At 48.3% G+C, this 23,392-nt stretch overlaps 2 protein-coding genes and 1 pseudogene across 3 annotated transcripts in view; 2 read left to right on the top strand and 1 right to left on the bottom strand.

Moving 5' to 3' along the window:
- EI24 (EI24 autophagy associated transmembrane protein) overlaps positions 1–23,392 on the top strand; it is an 85,097-nt gene that overhangs the window by 18,968 nt on the left and 42,737 nt on the right. The window lies entirely within an intron of this gene.
- On the bottom strand, positions 418–16,889 carry LOC119564002 (pulmonary surfactant-associated protein C-like). 2 transcript variants are annotated; one of them, XM_043534077.1, is made up of 5 exons: positions 16,695–16,889; positions 5,407–5,544; positions 2,148–2,264; positions 1,762–1,881; positions 418–552 (listed from the first exon to the last, which is right to left on the bottom strand). In XM_043534077.1, the coding sequence occupies exons 1-5, from the start codon at positions 16,701–16,703 to the stop codon at positions 454–456; spliced, it is 483 nt and encodes a 160-aa protein (XP_043390012.1). In that variant the 5' UTR covers positions 16,704–16,889; the 3' UTR covers positions 418–453. The 2 variants fall into 2 exon arrangements, with proteins under 2 accessions (XP_043390012.1, XP_043390011.1); XM_043534076.1 differs by lacking the exon at positions 16,695–16,889 and having other exon boundaries at positions 5,407–5,572.
- Positions 17,111–18,035, top strand: LOC102929716 (annotated as a pseudogene).

The following is a 23,392-nucleotide window of genomic DNA, read 5'->3' as shown; positions in this document are numbered from 1 at the left end:
GGACCTTGGGTCTCATCCCATCTGGCAATTCCTGCGTTCCTATAATAAAATCAAAAGGAACTAAATGTACCTCCACCCCTATGCTATGTGCTATTCCCAGCTGTTAAATTAACAGAGCTGCTCTGTGGCTATGTGACTGATCCATGCAGGGCAGCACTGGGGTGCCCAGAATGGACATGACACACATGCACATGTAAAATACTACGTGTTTGATTGTGTCTCCCTCTACTTGCTGTCCACAAAGAGAACAAAAGCTTCCTACTCCTACCAGCTTAGGGAGTTACTCCGCAGGAGAGGGTTGACAGCACATTAAAAAGTTCTTTATTCAATGACTGCATCTATCACAAAGATTATAGCATGTATAGCTAAGATAAAAGGGTTGCGAGCCTTCAGATCCAGGACTAATATACAGACAGCTTTGTTATAAGTGCATTCTAGTACTTCTGTGCTTCTTCAGGAAGGGCAGAACGCTCTAGCGGCCAAAACCGATGTAATGGTGATTCCCCAGAAGTGCACATAGATGCTCCATCTATGCTGCTGTTTCTGTGAGCTCTGGAAAATAGAAAAAAGGCATTTATATTCATTTTGCCATGTGTTTGCTTTCCCCAGTTCCTCTAAGTTAACTCCATGAGGGGTTTCAGTAGCTGACTTTGCTCATTTTGGTCAAATCATCTTGAACATCCATATCATCTCACAGCTAACCAATGTTTCAGATGAGGAAGCCTAACACATGGTTTTCATGTATTTGGTTTTAAAGAAGAGGTACTGACACGAAGGGTGGGAAATTCAACCCATTGTGGATGAGTCATACAATAGAACCTCCATTTTATGAACATCAGTCCTGTGAATGATCAGTTATAGGAACCATTTTTCCCAATGAAAAAATATACAAAAAAGAAAAAAAGTCACAAAGTGATGTCAATGAAGAATAAGTGGGCGTCACTTCACAATCCAACACTTTTATAGCACTGGAAATTGTTTTGGAGTGGTTTAAAGAACCAGAAGAAAGCAATGCAGTGTACCACTCTGCAACTTGTGCACCATACCTACTGTTCAATTTTATGAACTTGTAGATTTTTATAAACTCCTCAACACCAGTTACTTCATGAAATAAGGGTTCTATTGAGTTACCCTACCAACATGTAAATTGGGGGTGCAACTATGAACTTCCAAAAGACTAAGATGGCAAAAGTTGTGGCAATTGCCCAGTGAGGAAGGCCTATTCTGAGCACATCTGTGGTAGAAGATGGGGGTTGGTGCTTTCCTCTGGACTCTGATTACTTGGTAAGGGATGGACTTTTATGGCCTAGGGTCACCTCAGCACCTACACTGTGTTGAAGGCCAAAAGACCCATCGGAGATGAGGGGGAACTGAGGCTTGGAGACTGTAATGCCAGGCCATGAGGGGGTGCTCTTGGACTGCAAAAGCTGTAGGGAAATGCAAGTGATTGTTATCTTCCTTCCAAAGGGTTCAGTGTACAGAACTCTAGCTGGTGGGAGGGTCACCGTGAGGATGTAGGAAGAAAACAAAGTGAAAGAAAACGGCAGCAGGGCCCTGTAGATTCACCTCCCCAGAGGCACTGGCCTCTTTTGCTTCAACTCACAGCATCATGCTGAATCTTTCTCAGAGAATACAGGACAGGAATGAGCCCTGTGACTCCATCCTTTCCTGAGCTCTGGATGTGTCATGTTGTCCCTTACTACACACCCCTCAGCAACTCATGTCATCGCTGACATAATGTTTGAAACAGGGGGCTCCTACCCCAGCCCAGTAGATGGGGACGTCGCTGCAGAGAATGTTCAGTGTCGTTCCCAGCGCTGTGCGGTTGGCCAGTTGACCCTCACTGAAGGTGTAGGACAAGCTGTCTTCTCCAGAGCCCTGCTGGGAAACAAGGCAAAACTGTTTGCATTTGTATAAAACTGAAATTAAATTTAAGGGAGGAAAAAAGGGAAATATTCCAGTTCTGATTGGAGCTGCCTGCTCCCAGAAACACGCTGGGAACTGTGTCAGTTCTTCCATTTTTGTCAGTGAAAATCCCTTTTAGAGAATCACCTCTCTCTGACACCACAGAGGGTGCTCTATGCCGGGCTAGTCAATCTCTCTAAACCTTCCCTGGCCAAGCTGGCTCCCCCTTCTGCTCCACTTACCTGTGTGTCAAAGTTCTCGATTTTGTGGGTAATTTCAGCCAGGCTGGGTATGGTGACCTTATCCATCTTCACAACCAAATACTTCCTTCTGTCCTGTACCCGGAGGCCAATGAGACCCTGGAAGGCAATGCGGAGAGAGGCTGGCTGCACAAGTGACAGGACACTCAGGCATTCAGTGCCTGAACCCACAGCCCATTGTACATCAGTGTGTGTGAAATGGGTTCAGGTGTTCCAGGCCAGGGAGCGGGAGGAGTGTGCAGATCAGCAGCGTGGCTCGCAATCAGCTATTACAGCACCACAGTAGAGGCTTTGGGGGCTTTAATATGAAAGACGTAACAGGGTGGCCTGCCCCTGTAAGGGTTGGGGGCCTGCATGTGGCCAGCCCTCTCAAGTTAGCCTGCCTGCTATACCTTAATTAGTTGAACCAGCTTGGTACAGAGGAGCTGATTCCCCCATAAAGAGCAGCTGGAAGCTGCAGAGAGGGGGATGCACAGGGAGACACACAACGATGGAGACTGCTGGGAGTGTCTAGACTCCATCAGGGGGCCCTGAGTTTCAGGGGAAAGGCCCCAGGCAGGGAAGGCCTGGGAGACCCCAGAGGGAAAGACTGGAAGTACTTCATGCAAATTGGAGAACTTTATATGGGGATAATTTTGTTACCTCCAGCCCAAGGAGGGGGTTGGCTTAGCCAAAGAAGCGTTGTTTAGTAGTTTAATTTAAGGGACCCTGAGCTGAAAAAGAAGGAAACTGAGGCAGGGTGCCTGCAGAGCAATCTCAGGCCATGAGGTGGTGCTCAGGAGGCAGCCAGCCCATCCACCAAAGGCTAGTCCAAGGGCACCAAATGTATGGCCCATGGGCCAGCTCCCAGGACCCAGAGCTCATTCTTCCAGGGCATGTGGCCCATAGCCCTGAGGGGGCATGGCTGAGGAGAGCTTGTGTCTGACTGGCCACAGGCAACTGAGCCCTCTCCCCTCCTGAGCGCTTGCCGCCAGCGGCCCCACCGCCTGAGCTCAAAAAGGAGGTTCCTTCCCTACCCATCACCCTCCTTGTTCCCGTGGCTGCCAGGCCCCACAGCACCAGACTGAGGAGAGCAGCTGCTGATCTGCCTCCACCACTGCTTCACGCTGCTCTCAGCAGCCCAGCTGCAGGGAAGAGTCTCCTCCCTCACTCCCGCCGGCCACCACTGAGCCCTGTGCTCCAGCACCCAAAGGTGGGGGGAGCTACTGCCCGGAGGGGAAATGGAAGAGGACGCCAAAGGAAGCTGGTTAAGAGAGAAAGGGGCTTGGGGAAGGAGGCATGTGCCCAAGGGGGGCTGAGCTGTGCGAATTCCCACGGGGTGGGAGTGGGGCGGAGGACAGAAAGTGCCCAAGGGGTAAGGGACTGAGGGAAGGAAAATCACAAGAAGCTGGAGTGGGGTGGGGACCGGCCATAGTCACAAGAAGCTGGAGAGGGTGGGGACTGGCCATAGTGGAGAAACACAGAGCTCAGTTAATGGACAGAGTAAGGGAGGCTGTCTATTGCCTTTAAATGCAATATTTAATTTCACTAACAAAAGGGGCGTGTTGTGCAGTTAGTGAAAATGAAAATTTGCCTGTTACCAATGGTAATTTGATTGGGGATTGGTCCTGCTTTGAGCAGGGGGTTGGACTAGATGACCTCCTGAGGTCTCTTCCAATCCTGATATTCTATGATTCTATGATTCTATGAATGGTGGTGTGACGAAGTGGGACTGTTCTTAATGTTTCCTCTGAATAGTGTGGGGGTGACTCAGTTCCCCTATGAAGTTCTTAAGTATCTAGGGGGTGGGGTAAGGGTGTATGATCATTGCAGAGCCCTAGAGGGCAGGTGTGTGCAGGAGTCTGGACACAGAGAATGGCCGACACCCTGTTTCCTGGCAACTGATGGCCTGAGCTCTTCCCCCCTGCAAGGTGAGAGCTAAAGGGTTGGAGAACAAAGGAATCAGGTGACCTCCTGGCCCGGGAAAGGAACAAAGCCCAGAGGAGGAGGGGCTGGAGGGACTTTCAGTTTGGGGCTGGCTGGGACATGGAGTGAAGGGCAGACGTGGTTGTCTGGCTCACTGCCCCCCAAAATGGACCCAGCTGAGGGGTCCTGTTCTCTGCACCTGCAAGCTCTGTTTTAGACCATGTTCCTGTCATCTAATAAACCTCTGTTTTACTGGCTGGCTGAGAGTCAAGTCTGACTGCGAAGTTGGGGGGCAGGACCCTCTGGCTTCCCCAGGAGCCCTGCCTGAGCGGACTCGCTGGGGGAAGCGCACGGAGGGGCAGAGGATGCTGAATGCTCTGAGGTCAGACCCAGGAAGGTGGAAGCTGTGTGAGCTGTGTGTCCTGAAGACAGGCTGCTCACAGAAAGGCGACTGCCCCAGAGTCCTGACTGGCTTCATGGGGAGCAGTTCCAGAGTATCGCCCAGGGACTCCGTGACAGGTGGTCTCACCTTTGCAGGGCTCCCCAGACTCTAACTGAAAGGGTAAGTGGGCCCTCACTGCAGAATTTATTTGACACCCCCTGCATTAGGCAATGAGGAAAAGAAGCCTGATATCTGCTGAATAGGCTCCTTGCTGTGATGTCTGCACAGTCTCAGCCCAGCTGCTAATGGACAGAGAAGCCTGTGTCACAGTAAAACTGTTATCACCAGTGACCCTCTTCTTGGCAGTCCCAGGGGTTTGTGACTGTCACTAGCAGATGTGCCCGTGTGATTCTTGCAGTGTCAAATCCCCTCACCTGTGGGGAGTCCTGCTGTGTGGACAGCGGTGCACATACGCTCTACTGAAAGGAATACATCAGATTGGTTCACGTACATGTGTTTCCTCTGGAGTCTGGACCTGCTGCATGGCTGCCTCATTTACACAGGCACCTTAAGCTCTACACCCCAGAGCTAATTGCAGGATTGATTTTAGAATGACAGCGGTGATTATTCTTGGTCTAAGTGGGGACTGAACTTAGCACCTCTGGATCTAAAGCCATAAGCCTCTGCTTAGCTGAGGCTACTAGCTGAGCGAAAGAACCGTCTTTATTAGCTCAGAGGCAGTTGTGGACTCATGACCCATTATATGTGATCTAGCCACTGTAGAGAAAGCAGCACATCATGTAAGCTCTTGTTCTGGTTTCTGTCCTGACCTGCCTCATGTGCCAGGCATTTCTAAGGGTTCACACACCAGTCTTGTTGGAATAATTTTCACACTCAGCCCTCTGAGATCCCATTTACTCTTTCACATCAGCCTGGAACATCTGTGGGACTCACGGGTTTATAGTCGTGCACGACAGTCGCTGAGGTTGTGTTGCCCTCGACGTGAAAGGCAGCCACGTTCTCCTGGCTGCTCACCATCATCGTCTGCTCAGTCACTTCCCCGTTGCTTCCACTGCTGGTGATTTGGATGATCTGCAGGAGACACATCGCACACAGTGAAATGTTTTCATTGGACTCTGCTGCCTCTGAGGCCGTTTGCCTGGGTAGGGGCTCTGTAAACAAACAGATGGAAGATAAAAGGCCAGCCAAGTATTGGGCCTGCTGGCCATGACAGTGCCCTCTGGTGATACGGCCTGCGCCAAAGGCTGCTGGCTGGCATTTACCAGCTGGGCAAAGCCTGAGAGGGGTGAATTGCACAGAAGATCCACAGTAAAATAGCAATAGGCATAACTGAACTTTGGGCTTTTCTCTTCCAACAAAGCTGGATTGGAACGTGGACACAGAGTCAGCATTTGGGAACAAGGGCATAACAGTGTGTATGAGTGTAAGAGGGTGGCTTGCCTCTTTAAGGGCCAGAGATCTGAGGCCAGCCAGCCCTGGTCAATTATCAAAACCAGCTGGAAAGAGAGTAGGGGATTATAAAAGCCAGCAAGTAACTCAACTGTGGGGGTCCTGAGTGTCTCCTGCAGTGGTCCCTGAAGAAGGGTGGTTCCAGGTAGGAAGCCCTGGGAGTGTCGCTGGGTAGCAAGCCCCAGATGGAAATTTTGATTTTCCTTTTCTGAGTTTGGTTCTTTGGACAATCAGTGGAGCCCAGTATAACAATAGCAACAGACACTTTATGTTTCCTACGGGGAACTGTTTGGAAGTGGCACCTCCCGGGGAGCTGTCTGAGAAGCCACAAGGCTGAAGAAGCCATGTTGTAAGCAGCCACAATAACACTGGAGGTTGTTAATTAACCCTGTTTCAGAGTGAGTTCTTACGTGGCAGAAGATCCAGACGCAATAAAGTATAACACGTGATGCCAGGGGTGTAACCCTTCTGCCCGTCAGAGTTGGCAGCAACAAGGGCCGGGTTCAATATCTAGGGGATCCATTCCAATAACACAATGCAAACCGGCTCGAGCCCCCACCCAGTGACCTGGGACAAATATATACCACCCCCGCTGGGCGCCTCCAAGAGGCAATACTTCCCCTCTCGCAAGCACGGAGTCTGAGTGTAGGAAAAAGCCTTTTAATAACAGAGATAGACAATGTGGCATTATGTTGGGGAAATACCGCGAACAGGATTCATAACACAACCCATAAGCAAAAACCCACCCGAAGCAAATTGGGGCATGTCCTTTCCCTTGGGTTCTTGAGTCCAGCAACCCGAAATCACCCGAAGTCCCAAAAGTCCAATGGCCCAGAAGTCTCTGTCCCTGGTCAGGGCAGCCCCAGAGTTCGAAAGTTTATCTGCAGAGTTTTACCTCCCAACCTGGGTGGAGATGGGGGGTGGGGGGGAGAAGAGGTAAGGGGCACCTTACATGATCTGAAGCTGACTGCCCCACAGCTCCATAGGGCTTCGCTCCGCTCCGTTCCGCCGCACCAGCCAGTCCACAAACTGCTCCGCTCAGCTCCGTGTCCCACAAGCAGCTCCCACCGTTTCATGAACTGGTCCACTAGCCGGTCCACGAACTGCTCCGCTCGGCGTCCCACAAGCAGCTCCTGCCGTCCCATGAACCGCTCCACCAGCCAGTCCACAAGCTGCTCCAGCCGTCCCACAAACTGCTCCACAATATATCTTCAGGCTCCCCCACTACTTAACACAACATTCAGTGATTTCAGCTCTTAGTCAGTTTTTAGCTCTTTTGTGATTTCAGCTTGTAGTAGGGGAGCCTTAGCGCTGGTGAACCATTAGCCCAAAGTGAATTCAGCTCAGCAGCCTCTAACTAAACTCCTAATGGAATCAACATTAGCTCTGATATTCCACAGTGGAGAGAGGAGGAAGTGCTATTAGCATGTAAGGCCCTCACCAGGGGGCCCATACCACCAAATGTAAATACCTGTTCCCAACCTCTCTCAATTCACAGAGTTTTGGAACCCATGTCCCTTGCCTAGCGAGTGCTACTTAGTTGATGGCGGGTCCCTCAATCATAACAAAAGGCCCAGTACAGTTCCAAGCACAGTTCCCATAATCAGGGTAATAACAATTTATTCTTCCTGCCCCAATAACAGAGACACTGGGGATCCCACAGCAGCCAAAGTGACCATTTGGGCAGCTATGGCCTCATTCTAGGTGGGGTAGGTGTGCCTATGCAAATGAGATCAGCCCCTGAAGTTCTTTTCCACAACTTGCCACACCTCACCACCAGATGTCAGGGTGGAGCTCATCCTGACTCTGCTTACAGTTATATTTAAGAAGAACAGCTAGATGTTAGAACCTGGCCCTTTGTTGCCGCTGACAGCACCTGGCAGAAGGGTTACACTGGTTTATAGCTTCCTTGTGATTTTAAAAGCTAAGAGTCTGCCTCTCACAGGATTTGTGACCAGATTACGCCTGGCTGTTCTCAGTTTACTTTGCACATTTTTAATCCTTTTGGCATTTCCTTATTTTTTTTATACTCTCTTTCTTCCTCCTGGTTTTTCTCGCACTGCTACATACACACACTGGCCTTATTCTGCTTTGGTGCAGTTGAAAAGGGCAGTTTCCAGTACATGTAGATTGGTGTACTGGAAAGGGGCAGGTGGTGGCTACAAAGATAAAACCCCTTTGTAAAGCCCCTGCCTCATTGTGGAGTCTTCCTTGACAGCAACTGCTTAGATAAGGCTGCAAGATCCTGACCACTGCCTAAAACCTGGACACCTCAGGATTAGGACTCTGGCCACAGAATGGGAAAGGGAATCCACCAGCGATCCTGATGTCTCCTCCGGCCTCAGAGAGATTGGATGTTAGTTATTATATTACATGGACAATCTTTTTGTTCTGTGTTTGTACAGCGCCTAGCACAACGGGATCCTAGCGCCTGACCAAGGCTCCAAGGCACTGCTGCAATACGCTGAGTACATTACTATGATCACACCTTGAAGGAGTAGGGCTTCATGGGGAAACCCTGCACTAGAGGAGATCCTTCCCTTCAGGCCATGCTCAGAGTGGCGATGGATAACTTCTCTTCTTCTCCCGGATGGCCCACCTGTGGAGTCCCCCAAGGGCCCCTCCCCCTGTCCTGTTTGCAGTCCATAAGGATGAATGCTAGCCTGAAGTGCTGACCAATGGGGTTGGTAGAAGCTCCCAAGGAAAATGGTGGCCTTTCTAATGCCGCCTGTGAATGGGGCTTCTTCCATCCTCCCTGGCTGATAGCTTTGTCGGGGAGCAGCCCGCTAGGATTTGTGGCTCTGGCTGCCCCAGCTCATTCAGAATGGCCCCAGCTGTTGGTAAGCCGGGACGTCCCACATCCCCTGGCGGGGAAACGCTCCCTCCTCCTGTCACGGCTCCCCATCCAGGGCTGTGGGATCTCCTGAGAGCTGAGTGTATCTGCGGGGTGGGGAAGCTTGGTTCGGAAGCTCTCCCACAATCGTCCCCCCAACACTCCCTGCCAGGCTTCAGAGCCTGACCTCCAGCCAGAGCCGCAATAGCTACACCGCTGTTTTTAGCCCCATAGTACAAGCCCTGTGAGCCCGAGTCTGTCAAGCTGGCCTCTGAGACTCACTACCGCTTGTTGTGTAGATGTACCCGCAGAAGCCTGATCCTCTTCTCCCTGTTTATACACACCCTTGGCAGGCTAGCCTTCTGGACAGCCACAGGAGGAGAGGCACTCTGCACCTCAGGACTGGGTTCTTTATGAGCAGCCTTATCCAGTTCCTGTTTTGTACACGGCAAGATTTTTTCTGTAAGCCTGGGGGTCTGACCCTGCGCTCTCGCCTATAGGAGTTTTGCTGCTCACTCCCCTAGGGGCAAGCTTAGACTCCATCAAAATTAGGACCAACAGTCGCAAAAGGAGCCACTGATTTTTGGCTGTGAGTGCTCATCTGGAGTCACTTCTGGCCCAGATTTGCAGCTGCTGAGCACCCACAACTCAGACTTCAACTGGAGCCAGGGGTGCTCAGCACCCCTGAAAATCTGTCTCCTGCTGGACACTCAGAATCAGCGACCATGTTTGAAAATTTTGCCCCAGCTCTCCTTCCTGTTGGCTTGGTACTTGGGGGAAAACCCCTTCACAGTTTACTCAGCTGAGGTTCACATCAACCACAAAAAACCCAACAACCTCTTTTGCTTCCCGAAACTTGATGTACGTCACTATCTAAGCAAAACACATCAAATGGTGTGTTTAGATTCCAACAGAGAGCTGTCGAGAAGGACCAGCTGTTTCTCAGGTCAACAGGATTTTCTGTTGGGTTAAGAGCTCTTCCTGCAAATGAGGGTAGATGAGAAAAATGAGGCTTTTGGGATAGCCACAAAAAACTAACACGCACCTTTGTGAGATACAGAAAACCCCTTCTTTGGACAATCCTGCACTGATCACAAGGTGACTGGCTCACCCTCTCTATGGACCACTTCCCCCGCTGACTGAGCCTATGCAGAGCCACCAGTATGTATTGTTTCGGTTTGGTGGACTGTCGCTTGCTTTTAATCTCTTGATATTTTTTACATTTGAGATGTCAGGATACAATCTAGGAATAATGCGGTTCTCGTAGCCTTCCATTAAGAAAAAAGAAATCAGTTTGATCAAAGTATTACGGTAGTATAACATTATAGGCACAAGTGGGCCTGGTATTGGAGCATACTCCCAATAAGCAACGTTGCACTTTTTAACAAATGCATCACGTGAACATTTACTGCCCTGCATCCTTATCCCCCAGGACCATCTTTCTTTGTAGGTGAAGTTCCCGCTGTGCAGAGGGTCAGCACAAGTCCTGCACACCACTGAAATGTTTAATTCCTACATAAAGCTGAATCTTCGCTATGATGTGCTGAACTGGATAATGGGAATTCACAAATCCAAACAGTCTCTATTGTATTGACTTGACCATCACAGACTTGTGTCCATGGTTTTGTAAATGTCCTCCCAGGACCTGATTCTCCCTTGGGTTTTGGAGCAGGCTATTGGTGAAGAGGGTCCTACATGGGAATGTTGGCAATGGGATGCGGAAACAATGTGTTGGATGTTTTCTCCAGGCCTGCAAGTTTATTCCCACAATGCCAAGGGACAGAAAGGGGACCACCCTCGTTCCTCTCATTGTGGTTCTCCTGGCCATTATCCTTGTGGGCACCATATTGATTGAAACACACTGAAAAAATAAGGCAGAGAACTGAAGGAATCTGTGAAAGTCACAGAGGCAGAAACACCTTATCTTAAAGGGAATTAAATCGCTGAACTGTGTACAAGCTGCTGTCCAGTGTTAAATATATTCAGCTGAACAGCTAAGGAAACACTCAGATGCTGCTTGTGAAAGGGATGTGCCAAGTACAATATCAGGAATGGGACAAATGAAATATCTGACAAATTTTTATCCTATATACAATGGGCCAAATTGAACTCTGGTGTAATTCTATTGGCATCAGCAGAATCACACCAAAGAGCTGATCTCATCTAGTATGAGCCCGTGCTTCACACTGCAATAGCAAATAACCTGACTTCTATAATAGGGTTGGCATTTGGGTGCAATTTTCAATGAGTCTAACTTCTAATCATGAGAAATGTCAGATCTCCTTCAATTGCTGGGTGTCAGTTGTGGCATATTTAACACTGGATCTAAAATAATTCATATTGGCACAGTTCTGGGGGACACTTTTATTTATATATACACATAGATTACAGCTGGTTGAAAAAAATGAAAGAATAATTTCACGAACTAATTTGATATTTCAGCGTTGTTTTCATTCTGAAGGGTTCAAAATGGGACCATGTCTTTTGTTTTTTACAGACATTTCTGCGGCTTTTTTATCATGACGACTGACAGTTTTGTTTCCAGAAAACCTGATTTTTGAAAAACAAAAAAATTCTGACCATTTCAACGTTTCTGATAAAAATGTTTAAAAATCACTAAATTTATCAAAAACCAAAATTTCAATATTGACCATTTTTACCCCCCCAAATCATTTCAAATAAAAGACCACTTTTTGACAAACTTTTTAATTTAAAAAAATCAATCAGTTCTAACATATATAAGTATAAAGATTTTGTGTGTGTGTACGAAAGAGAAAACCAAATTTCTAGTTTACTGATCTGTGTGTTCTGAGCTAGAATTACATATCGTGTCTCTAGTTTCTTAAACGTGCTAAGCAGATCTCAACAACTGCTGTTGACTGAAAACTGTTTGAATAATCAGATTTAGATGTAACTTCCAGTTGCTCCGTTCATGGGAAATATTTGGTTATCTTTAAATCAATTCAGGAGTTTTCCTAATAACTCCCAAACATTTTCATTTGCAGACCTTGCCCTTAGATACAAGGAAGTGCTTTGTTAGTAAGACTTCAAAGTCTCGCTTTGAGGCTGACCTTTATACATTCTACTTTCACATTTTAGCTGTTAAGTTCCTTATTTATCGGCCTGAGCCAGTTGTAGTTATCAGCTCTTTCCCTGCATTGACTAATTAATTAGCTTGACAAGTTATTCATGGCAGATGCTGCCATCCGATTGCCTGTCAGATTTATACTGTCCCGCCAAACCTCCTGTGTTTGTCACTAGAATTCAGAGGTGGTACCTTTGACTCTCCGCTGCCATGCCCCACATGTAAAGGGCTGTAAGCTGCATGGGCGGCATTTTTACTGTAGTGTTTCTTTCAGGTTATCAAAATGGCCCTCCCTGGCAACAAGGGGAGGAGGTTCAGCTGACAGCGATGGTAAACAGACAGGGGAACACTGCTGGGTTCTGTATCCAAACAGCAAACACTGTGGTATTCACAGATTCCAAGGCCAGAAGGGACCATTGTGATCATTGTGGATAGAAAGTTGACTAGATTGTCGGGCTCAACGGGTAGTGATCAATGGCTCCATGTCTAGTTGGCAGCCAGTATCAAGTGGAGTGCCCCAAGGGTCGGTCCTGGGGCCGGTTTTGTTCAATATCTTCATAAATGATCTGGAGGATGGTGTGGATTGCACCCTCAGCAAATTTGCAGATGACACTAAACTGGGAGGAGAGGTAGATACGCTGGAGGGTAGGGATAGGATACAGAGGGACCTAGACAAATTAGAGGATTGGGCCAAAAGAAATCTGATGAGGTTCAACAAGGACAAGTGCAGAGTCCTGCACTTAGGACGGAGAATCCCATGCACTGCTACAGACTAGGGACCGAATGGCTCTGCAGCAGTTCTGCAGAAAAGGACCAAGGGGTTACAGTGGACGAGAAGCTGGATATGAGTCAACAGTGTGCCCTTGTTGCCAAGAAGGCCAATGGCATTTTGGGATGTATATGTAGGGGCATTGCCAGCAGATCGAGGGACGTGATCGTTCCCCTCTATTCGACATTGGTGAGGCCTCATCTGGAGTACTGTGTCCAGTTTTGGGCCCCACACTACAAGAAGGATGTGGAAAAATTGGAAAGCGTCTAGCGGAGGGCAACAAAAATTATTAGGGGACTGGAACACATGACTTATGAGGAGAGGCTGAGGGAACTGGGATTGTTTAGTCTGCGGAAGAGAAGAATGAGGGGGGATTTGATAGCTGCTTTCAACTACCTGAAAGGGTGTTCCAAAGAGGATGGCTCTAGACTGTTCTCAGTGGTAGCTGATGACAGAACAAGGAGTAATGGTCTCAAGTTGCAGTGGGGGAGGTTTAGGTTGGATATTAGGAAAAAGTTTTTCACTAGGAGGGTGGTGAAACACTGGAATGCGTTACCTAGGGAGGTGGTAGAATCTCCTTCCTTAGATATTTTTAAGGTCAGGCTTGACAAAGCCCTGGCTGGGATGATTTAGTTGGGGATTGGTCCTGCTTTGAGCAGGGGGTTGGACTAGATGACCTCCTGAGGTCCCTTCCAACCCTGATATTCTATGATTCTATGATCACCTGGTCTGACCTCATGTATAACACAGGCCAGAGAACTGCCCCACAATGATTCCTAGATTTCAGAGTAACAGCCGTGTTAGTCTGTATTCGCAAAAAGAAAAGGAGGACTTGTGGCACCTTAGCGACTAACCAATTTATTTGAGCATGAGCTTTCGTGAGCTACAGCTCACTTCATCGGATGCATGCTGTGGAAATCGCACAAGACATTTTATACACAGACACCATGAAACAATGCCTCCTCCCACCCCACTCTCCTGCTCGCAATAGCTTATCTAAAGTGATCATCAAGTTGGGCCATTTCCAGCACAAAGCTCATGCTCAAATAAATTGGTTAGTCTCTAAGGTGCCACAAGTCCTCCTTTTCTTTTAATGATTCCTAGAGCAGATCTTATAGAAAAACATCCAATCTGGATTTAAACATTGTCAGTGACCCTTGGTAAATTGTTGCAATGGCTAATAACCCTCACTGTTAAAAATGTATGCCTTGTTCCCAGTGTTGTATGACTACACACTGATGAGCAGGAGACTCAGTGCAAATATTGCTCATGTGTTTGAAAGGCTCATTGTTGAGGCCACTTAGGAGCCAGCTGACTGAAGTCATTTCCTTCCAATACCTGGCTTGCTGGTGTGATGTGACCAAAGAAGATACCCGCTCAGCCACAGACCCAGCGCAACTGACAATGCTACTCAAATCCCAGCACCTGACTGGAGACTCCGAGGAAAACTACCTAGGCTCTGACCGAAGTCAGTTCATTGAAGCCAATGGGTTGCTCCCATGCTTAAAGTTAATCATCTTCTGAAGTGGTTGGCTGAATTGCGGCCAATTAGTTTGTATTGACACAGCAGGAGAAACATGGAATAAAGCCCATTTGCAGCCCAGTTATGTTAATGAGGGTGCAATAATGGTATTAGCAAAAACTGGAGATTCCATGCAAGGTGTAGAAGTTGCTACCTTACCCTCTCCTTATGACAGCAGCTTGAGAGGACCAGGCTATCCTCCACTGAGCAAGACAGACAAACATTCCAAAGTGCAGTGTAAACGTGTAAATGGCCATACTCTCTCAATTCCTTTTGTTCTTCCCCATAATGTCAATTTACAGCTGCTGGCTGGATCTTCTAATACTTCACACTAAGATTTACCTCCTTTTAACAAGGTATTGGGAGCTCCATAGCGTTTTGTGACAAGACCCTCAGCAGGGGCCAGATCCCCAGCTGCTGTAAATCTGTGCAGTTACATTGATTTTAATGGAGCTGTGCCAAATTACACTAGTTGGGGATGTGGCTGAAGTGTCTTCCCCAAGGGGCGACAGTTTTACCCCCCTCCCCCATACATTTATTTTACCTTCCCGCAGATGACCCACTGGTAGTTCTCTGCTGCAGCCTCCACACTAATTATATTGTCAAAAACTCCAGGAACAAACTGGATGAGGCTCTGATAGCACTGCTGGCAGAACGTGGCCAGTTCAAGGTCCTGCATATAGGTGCTCATAGTACACAGATCATATCCCAGAAAGCTCTGCTTCCAACAAGACCTATTTTGAGTGAGTGAACAGCCGGTTTAAAGTATCATTACGCCTCTAAGGGGGCTCGAAACAAATTTCTAGAAATGTGGATGATTTATTGTGATGTTAGTACTGATTTTGAAACTGTCTGATTATCAGATTTGGAGGGCCTCTCTATGGAGCGGGGTCTGGATCTCCCCTCACACCTTTTTATATAGTCTAGCTCCAGCGGTTAGGTGGAGTTACTCCTGATTTACACCAGTGTCGGTGAGAGGAGAATCAGGCTCCTAATGTTTTTCATCCTACAGTTTGGCTGTGGTGTGTACAAATGAATCGTGCAAACTTTCCACTGAAGCTGTAATAGGCTTCCGTGTTACCAGCGTGAAAAAGTGTTTCATTATGAAGATGGTTAAGGAGACAACGCTGAGCCTGAGCAACATCACTAGTGGAATCCGGCATTTCACAGCATAGGTCAGAAAGAGTTTATACTGCAACTTGGTAGGTACTGTTGTCTGTCAGCCTGTTTTCTGTCAGCAATGGGCTCTGTTGCCAATTCTACTGCACTCCCCACACCCCTGGCTTTCTCATTATGTCAGGTTGCCCCTTTCAGCTTTTACTTGTAATTACAATGTGACCCTGGGCAAGAGAGATGTTAATTGGCCCGGTTTTGTTTTTCTATTACTCAAACATAAGAGCTATGGTCCCACCTGAAGTTCTTTTAAAATCAGAGGACAGCGTTAGGGGCTGATTCACATCTGATAGGCCTGAGTGTAAATTAGGAGTAACTAAATCCCTTGAACTCATTGGCATCACGGCTGTGTGAGAGGAGATTTGGGCCCTAGGAATGTACCTGTCAGTCCAGTCTGAGCCTTCCCTAGCAGCTTGTAACAAATCTGTGGGTCTCGCATATGCCCTGACATCACCACGATCACACAAGCCGCAGACTGAGAGCTCAGCTGGTTCCACCTTAAAGAATAGGCAGAGCTATTTGGGGTCCCATCCCCACTGCAGTCTCTGAAGTACACTGACTGGCCCCTCTCCCTCTCTGACAGCGGGGCCCAATGGGAAAAGGGAACAACTCCCCTGCTGGTCTGATTTTCCCCACCAGGAGTAGGTGCAGTGAGGGAAACAATTCATGGCCTTTCTGTGTTCCTCCATCCCTTTCCAGCAGCCTGCACAAACACAGTGGCACAAACACAGGCTTCCTGCTCTTGAGCTGAGGGAGAAGTCATTAGTCAGCAGCAGTGTAGAGGCTTGTAAAGCCTTTTCTGGCCCCCAGCCACTAGGGGAAAACAGTCACAGCCTCTTGAGAAGGTCTCCATTTCCATCCCATGGTACTCATTATTTTATTGCATGTCTTGCAATATTTGGTATTTTTCTTAAAGCCCCAGCAGCTGGAGTCATGTGATTATGCGAGTGTAGCAAGGCAGATCTCCTGCTGTGCCCCCTCTTGGCTCAGCACCCCCAGCCTCAGTTTTCCCATTTTAGGGTTCCTCATAAACTCCATCTTTGCTGTTGAGTCCAATACTACCCTTGCTGCCATCTAATTTGTTAAAATAAATGCACCGAAATAACTCCCCAGAGTCAAAGAGTGCAGTCCATTACCACAATACAAAAGTTTTTTCAGTCTCCTTCTTCAATCAAAGTGGTAGGTGTCCCCTAGTCAACTCAAAACACAAACAAAAAGTACAAAATAAACAGTGTCCACCCACCCTGAGCATTCCAAAAGTGTAAAGTAGCCAAGATTCATCCACCCTGGGCTTAAGCTCTTATCTCCTCCTGGGTTTTTCCCCAGCTCAGGGTTATTCCCTTGTAACTTCCTTCTTCCTGGGCCTGCAGAGGTAAACAAGCAAACATACCTCTGCCATCCTCCTGGCCCTGAGCTTTCCTTGCTGTCACACCCTTAATCCTTCCTGGGGTTCCCTGACTTGCTGTTCCTTGTCTGGAACACCAGCCCCCAGGACTGTTTCTCTGGACCTTCCTTCTCCTGTGGCCCACAAAGGTCAGCAGGCAAACGTCTCTCCACTGATCTCCTAGCTGTCTTCCATCAGCAGCTTCCAACCACCCCTTCCTGCCTCTCCCAGCTGCTGTCTCACCATTTATATGGGCCAGGTGTCTTCACTCCCATTAGAAGGCCCTTAACCAGGCACCACTATATTGAGTCCATTCTTTCTTAATGGGGCTAGTCCCCCTGCTGCAATGAGCATCTCAGCTTTCCGTAAAAACAGACAAACCCAAAACCAAACAACCAACTCTAAGTTTCTAGCCCTTGAAAATGTGCCCCCCGAAGACTCAAAATCGAGAAGGCAAATAGAAAGAACCCACACCATATTATTTTTAAAACCTTACGATTTTTAAGCTGATCTTATGATTTTTTGGAGCCTGGCTCGTGATTGTTGAATGCTCTGGGTTGCCAGTACTGCAAGATGCCTTTACTGTCAAGGTACCTGCAGTTTTTCATATACGAACGTTGGGAAGACGCTCGTCACCAGGACCCAAGGAATTAAAATGGCCTCTGATGAACTTAGGAGCCATGTATTTGAAGTGAGTCTTGCTGATCTGCAGAATGATGTCCATTCAAGCTGTAAATTCAAGCTGATTACAGAGGATGTTCAGGGCAAAAACTGTCTGACCAACTTCCATGGAATGGAATTCACCCGTGACAAAATGTGCTCCATGGTCAAATGGCAGACGATTGATGCTGATGTCAGAACTACTCATGGCTATCTACTGCACCTCTTTTGCATGGGTTTTACCAAGAAGCACAATAACCAGACTCGCAAGACCTCATATGCCCAGCATGAGCAGGTCTGCCAAATTCACAATGAGATATTGGGAACCATGACACGGAATGTGCAAACTAATGACCTGGTTGGAAGTTGTCATTGAGCTGATCCCAGACATAGAGAAAGCTTATAGAATAAAGACTCATAGAATATCAGGGTTGGAAGGGACCTCAGGAGGTCATCTAGTCCAACCCCCTGCTCAAAGCAGGACCAATCCCCATCTACCCTCTTCATGATGTGTATGTCTGCAAAGAGAAGATGCTGAAGAAGCCCAGGTTTGAACTGGGCAAGCTGATGGAATTGCACGGTGAAGGTGTTGGCACTGGAAAACCCTCTGGAGATGAGACAGGTGCTAAAGTAGAGCGAGCCTATGGATATGAGCCCCCTGTTTCTCTTTGGGGAATTCTGCGCTAAAAGATTTAAAAATCTGTGCACAATATTTTAAAATTCTGCATATTTTATTTGTCAAAATAACACAATATAATCACGCCCATTTCAATTATTTTGGTGGTTTATTTCAAAATACCTGTAAACAATACAAACATTGCCCCAGGAGTAGAGAGTTGAAGAAACCCCTATGACAACCCAATTCTTGTTTCTCTGTTATGCTTTTGTCAGGTGCCTCAGTCTGGCTATGTCACATGTGCCAGCTTGGCACATCTTGGGGGAAAATTCTGCCCCTATGGTCTTTTAGTTGATTCTCGGTTTTTCACCCTGCCCCCGTAGGGTTACCATATTTCAAGTTACCAAATAGAGGACATTGCTGGGGGAAGGGAGAGGGGGAGCGGGAGGAGGGTACAGTTGGAGGCTGCTGGAGGGGGTATTTGGGGGCTGCTGGAGGGGTATGTATGTATTGGGGAGAGGGTATTTGGGGGGTGCTAGAGGGGGCTGCGTGGGGCCCCCCTGGCCCAGACAACTGCATCCACTCTCCCTCAGAGCCCAGCCGCAGACTCTGCTCCATGCAGCTTCATTATTGTCCTGCTGGAGGATGTGGTGAGGCCCTGCCCTTCCTCACCCTTTGTGAGAGCTGGGTCTCTGGGGCCCGCTCCTGTCCCTGGGCAGATAAGGATCAGGCCCAGCAGCCAGAGTGTGCAAAGCCTCCATCCCCGCTGGACCACATGCTCCACTTACTGTGGGGCCATGGCACAGGGCATGCTGGGAACAGCAGCTGCTGGGAACCCTCCAGGTCCCCCACCCTGTCCCCCCAGCAGTGTCCTCTATTTGCAAGCTCAGGAGTCGGGTTCTGAATGGCCCAGTGGCCCCTAGTGGCAGCCAATAGCTCTGCAGTGCCAATTCTGCAGAAAAAAATGAAATTCTGCACAGAATATTAATTCTGCGCAAATTCTGTGTTGCCCAGAATTCCCCAACAAAAGGCACCTCTGCCATCTACCGGTGGGTTGGAACTGAGAAGCCAGAATCCTGTCTTTGGGAAGCTCAGCTGGATTCAGCATCACCCTACGTTCCTGGCCTTGAGAGCACCATTCTCTCCCATGTAGATCAAACACCGTGACCCCTGCTAGAGCTGCCCTTGTGGATCAGCTCATTGCTGGAAGAATACAAATTTGTCATTAAAGTGGCAGATGGAGTTCTGCTAACAAATTCCGCTGGCCTGGTGTTAATCTATTCTTTGCTGCTGCAGTTCCCCAGGATGGGATAGCCGGGATGGAATAGCAGAAGACACTGTGCAGATCTATTTATATCTACCAAATCTTGGTTTTCAGATCAGGGACTTGAAAACATTACATTAAAATGAGGGTAATTAGAAATAGCCTTATTTAAATCTACCTTCCAATCTCCACCTTTAGTACCAGTCAGTTGGTCCTTTCCCCAGATTTTCCATATTGGGATGGATCCATCCCAGCTCAGTGTATGATGGCTATTCTTTGATGTAGTCCATCTTTACCATGTAGTGACTTTCTTCTTAGAAGGATGCTTCTGTGCAGTCTTCTCAGTATTATTATTTATATCACAGCATGGATTGGGACACAACTGAATACCTCAGTAATGTGCTACAGATCTGTAATTACAGAGCAACTTTCTTATTTTCTAGGGCATGTATTTGTTGTAATTGGACAAAGGGGAAGCAGGATATGATTATTTTCATACTTATCATTAAAGTTAGACATGCCCGTCACAACCCATTTCACCAAATCATTACTCAACAGGCACTTAAGTAAGCCAGGCTTTTCCCATAATGACCCTGTCTGGTTCAATGCTGGTTTTGTTGTCAAGAGCTGAAGTATGATTTGTCATAGTGTCAGAATATCGCATAACATGAAGGGTACAGATTTCATTCACTGGTTATTTCCATATACAGCATAATGCCTATTTCACTGTGGGATCTAGACATCTTTGGGGATGTATACCACTCAGGTAATTACATTCAGTCTCTCTCTAACAGTCTCTTTCCTATAATAACAAATCACATTGTTTCTCATGTAACATTAAGATGAGATCCTTTTGATGGACTCCAAATAGTTTTCATATAAGGAGCAAAGATGTTTCCTGGCTAGGAAGCCCCACATCGCTGGGCAGCTTGATGACATTGTCATTTGGGAAACAAACAAATCCAACCTTTGATTGCTAGTATTAGCAATCAAGACACAAGAACGGGGGGATTCTCCCTTCTGTTATGGCCCATGTATGCCCCGCAGCTGGCTAGGGTGAATCCCCTCAGTACAGGCATTGCATGGAGCTGCCATAAGTGCCTGATGCTGCCCCAATAGAGGGTGCAGGCTGGGGACCAGAAGGGGTGCTTAGGGGCAGGAGGGAGGGGGCCTGCAATGGGCAGACTTCTGCGTGGTGCCCATAGACAGCCCAGGATGGGCTACTGTAATTTAGAGATGTTTCTTAGGAAGTCCAAGTTACTTTAGGGGCCGTGTCAGCCACCAGAGCAGCTCAGCCTTGGGAGGGCGCAAAGGCAGCAGACAGCCACCCCTGATCTTGGCTTGCAAGTTCTGCTCAGACTCTCACCCAACATATTTAATGGCCAAAGCTTTAAAGTGAAGGCGATAACTGTCTCTAGAAAGAGAGGCAGGTAAAAAGCTAGGGACTCCTTTGACTTTATTACAGAGGGGACGCACTGTCAGTGCTGCAATCCCTGAGGCTGTGGGGAGCTGAGTTACATGATCTAGCTAGAGTCCCAGTCAATGGAGCTTACTCCTGGGGGAATTCTGCGCCATTGCAGATGTGCAAAATTTATGTCCCGCACAGATTTCTTTGCTTCCCCACAGAAAAATGACTTTCTGATAGGGAAGCCACAAGAGTGGTCATGCGACCCTCCCCAGCAGTATGTTTTGGGTGCCCAGGGCAGCCAGCAGAGAGGTAAATCACTACGGAGCAGGAGGCAGGACTGGGGAAAACCAGTCTGGCAGCTCCTACCCTGTGCCAGGCTCAGCTGCTAGTCCTGGCTCGGATGGGAGGATGGGACTTCCTCTTCCCCTGCACAGCATCCTGGGCTGTGTCAGACCCACCCCCAGATTTCTCCCCCAGCTGAAGGAAGCTCTGCAAACTCCCCCCACCCCCAGCCCACTTTCTGCAGCTGGCTGACTGCACGGCCCTGGGCACCTCTCTGAACCTCCTATGCAGTGACATCCCCATCTACTGGGCTGAGGTAAGAGCCCTCTGCTTGGAGCTTGCATTCAGCAATGCCATCAGTTAATAAGCTGGGGCTATGTAGTGCAGGGACAGCATGACACACGCCCTGAGCTCAGGACACAATGGAGTCACTGGGTCCATCCCCATGTTGTGAGGTCGGGCGAGCACCATGGTGAAACTGCAGCAAAAAAAGGCCAGTGCCTTTGGGGAGGAGAGTCTACACGACCCCTCTGCCATCATCCCCCATTGTTCTCTCCCTCAGGCCTCATAGTGACCCTGTAGCGAGGAACTCTCTTGAGTTTCAGGCCAGCGCTGTGACTATTAGACCAGCCTTCCCGTGTGCCTCACCTCACAGCCTTCACAGCCTGGTGAGGGCCATTCAATTGCTGGCACTATGACCCATAGACCAGACCAGCTAGAGAACAGTACTCCAGCTGAGCCAAGGCCCTGTGACAAATTCCAGGTCAAATTCTCCTCTCATTGACTTCAAGCCACTCTGGCTGATACCCAGACTAAACTCATTGGTTGACTGTCTCAGCCTTTTTCAATGGGCCATTCAGGGACATGCCCAGTTTTGCCCACAATTCACATTCTGGCTGGGGGTAAATGGGAAACAATCCCCCCGCCCCCAAGGTTTGGCTCCTCTCATCCATAGCAGATACCAGAAAATTACATACATTGCACCATCCCTCAGCTGATACATTATGGAATTGCGAGTTCAGTGTGGCCGCTCACTAACATGGATGATTACTACTGAAATCGGCTCTTACACCCACTCGTGGCGCTAAAACAGAGCAACTGGGGAGAGCAAAGCAGGTGCCAATAGCAAAATTGTTTGTCTTTCATTTTCCAGAACATGCGGAGGGAGCAGTGTGGATGGAGCATCTGTGTGGGGATCTTAATATTTACTGTTTGCTATAATTTTTAAACCCACTAAAAGTCTGTTGCATTTCGCAATGTTCGCTCAGTGCAGCCCGTAGTGTTTCTATGAGCCAAAGCTGAAATTCAGTTTGAAATTTCCTATGAAAATTAGCCCTTACAAAAATTCTTGCCTAACCCATCATCTATTTAAAAAACCAAAATCTCCATATTGCTTTGCAATGTCACTTGTTTGCCTAGCATGAGTTGCTGAGTCTAGCTTAGACTGTGAGCTCCGTGGAGCAGAGATTATGCTGGGTGCGGCACTCAGTAAGTAGTAATGACAAAAATCCCATTGCATTCTCTTCGCACTGTGCCTCACACTGATGGAGCTGGGGCAGGAGGCCGGTAATGGTGAGGCTATCGCTCCAGGCTTGTTCCATTCCATAGTGATACCCACGTGTTCATGGATGGACAAGAGGTTTGCTCTCACGAGCACCGCACCGTCAGTAAATGCCTTTGCTCTCAGGCCACAGCTGGGTGGCAAGGTGACAAATTCATGCTGCAAGGCGTGGGGCAGCACAATGGAAACTTCACGGCGATTTCTTTGTGCCAAACACAATGGGTTAGATCACGGCGCTGACAGCCTCATGTTTCTGATGGAACAAAGCATGCTGCCTCCTGTTTAGATCCTGAGCCGCCGGTCTCCAGCACGGTCAGGTTTGCTGCGCAGGACTGCTCAGGTCTTGGGCTCCTGCACTCTGCGTGAATGCGTGTCCCCCAGGCCGCACACTGGAGTGGAGGAGGACGCGACAAAGCAGCCGGCTGGTTGCCCCATCACATTAACACTGCTGGGGAAGGAGAGATGGAAAGTGATTTGGGGCCCATGGAGGGGGAAGATAACTGGGGAAAGGCAGTGGAGCCCAGGAGAGAGCAAGTGGGTGCAGCACCATGAAATCCAACACAGAAAGGAGTTATTGACCTATCATATGCACCCCGTCCCCACTAGGACACTGTACCTCAGCCTGGGCTAGGCGAGTGACCATCTGAGGAGGTGGAGTCAGGCGCAGGTGTTGCTGCTTCTTGTGTATGTAACTTCACTGTGAGCCAGGGGTTTTCACTGGGAAGGGAGCTGTGTGGGGGTTCCCCCTGCTACCCATTTGGCCAGGGACAGCTGAGGGAGTCCCTAATAGGAGATGCCACAAAATACTTCTCAACCTATCATTTTGTCCTTAGTCAGCAGAGACCAGAACTATCCTACAAACTTAACAGAGACAGTAGCAAAATGTGTTGGACAGAAGATCACAGGTTCACTC

The sequence above is a fragment of the Chelonia mydas genome, chromosome 22, assembly GCF_015237465.2.
Source record: "Chelonia mydas isolate rCheMyd1 chromosome 22, rCheMyd1.pri.v2, whole genome shotgun sequence".
NCBI classification, from domain to species: Eukaryota; Metazoa; Chordata; order Testudines; family Cheloniidae; genus Chelonia; species Chelonia mydas.
Note: the sequence above shows the minus strand (reverse complement) of the source record. Positions and strands in the feature narration are given on the sequence as shown.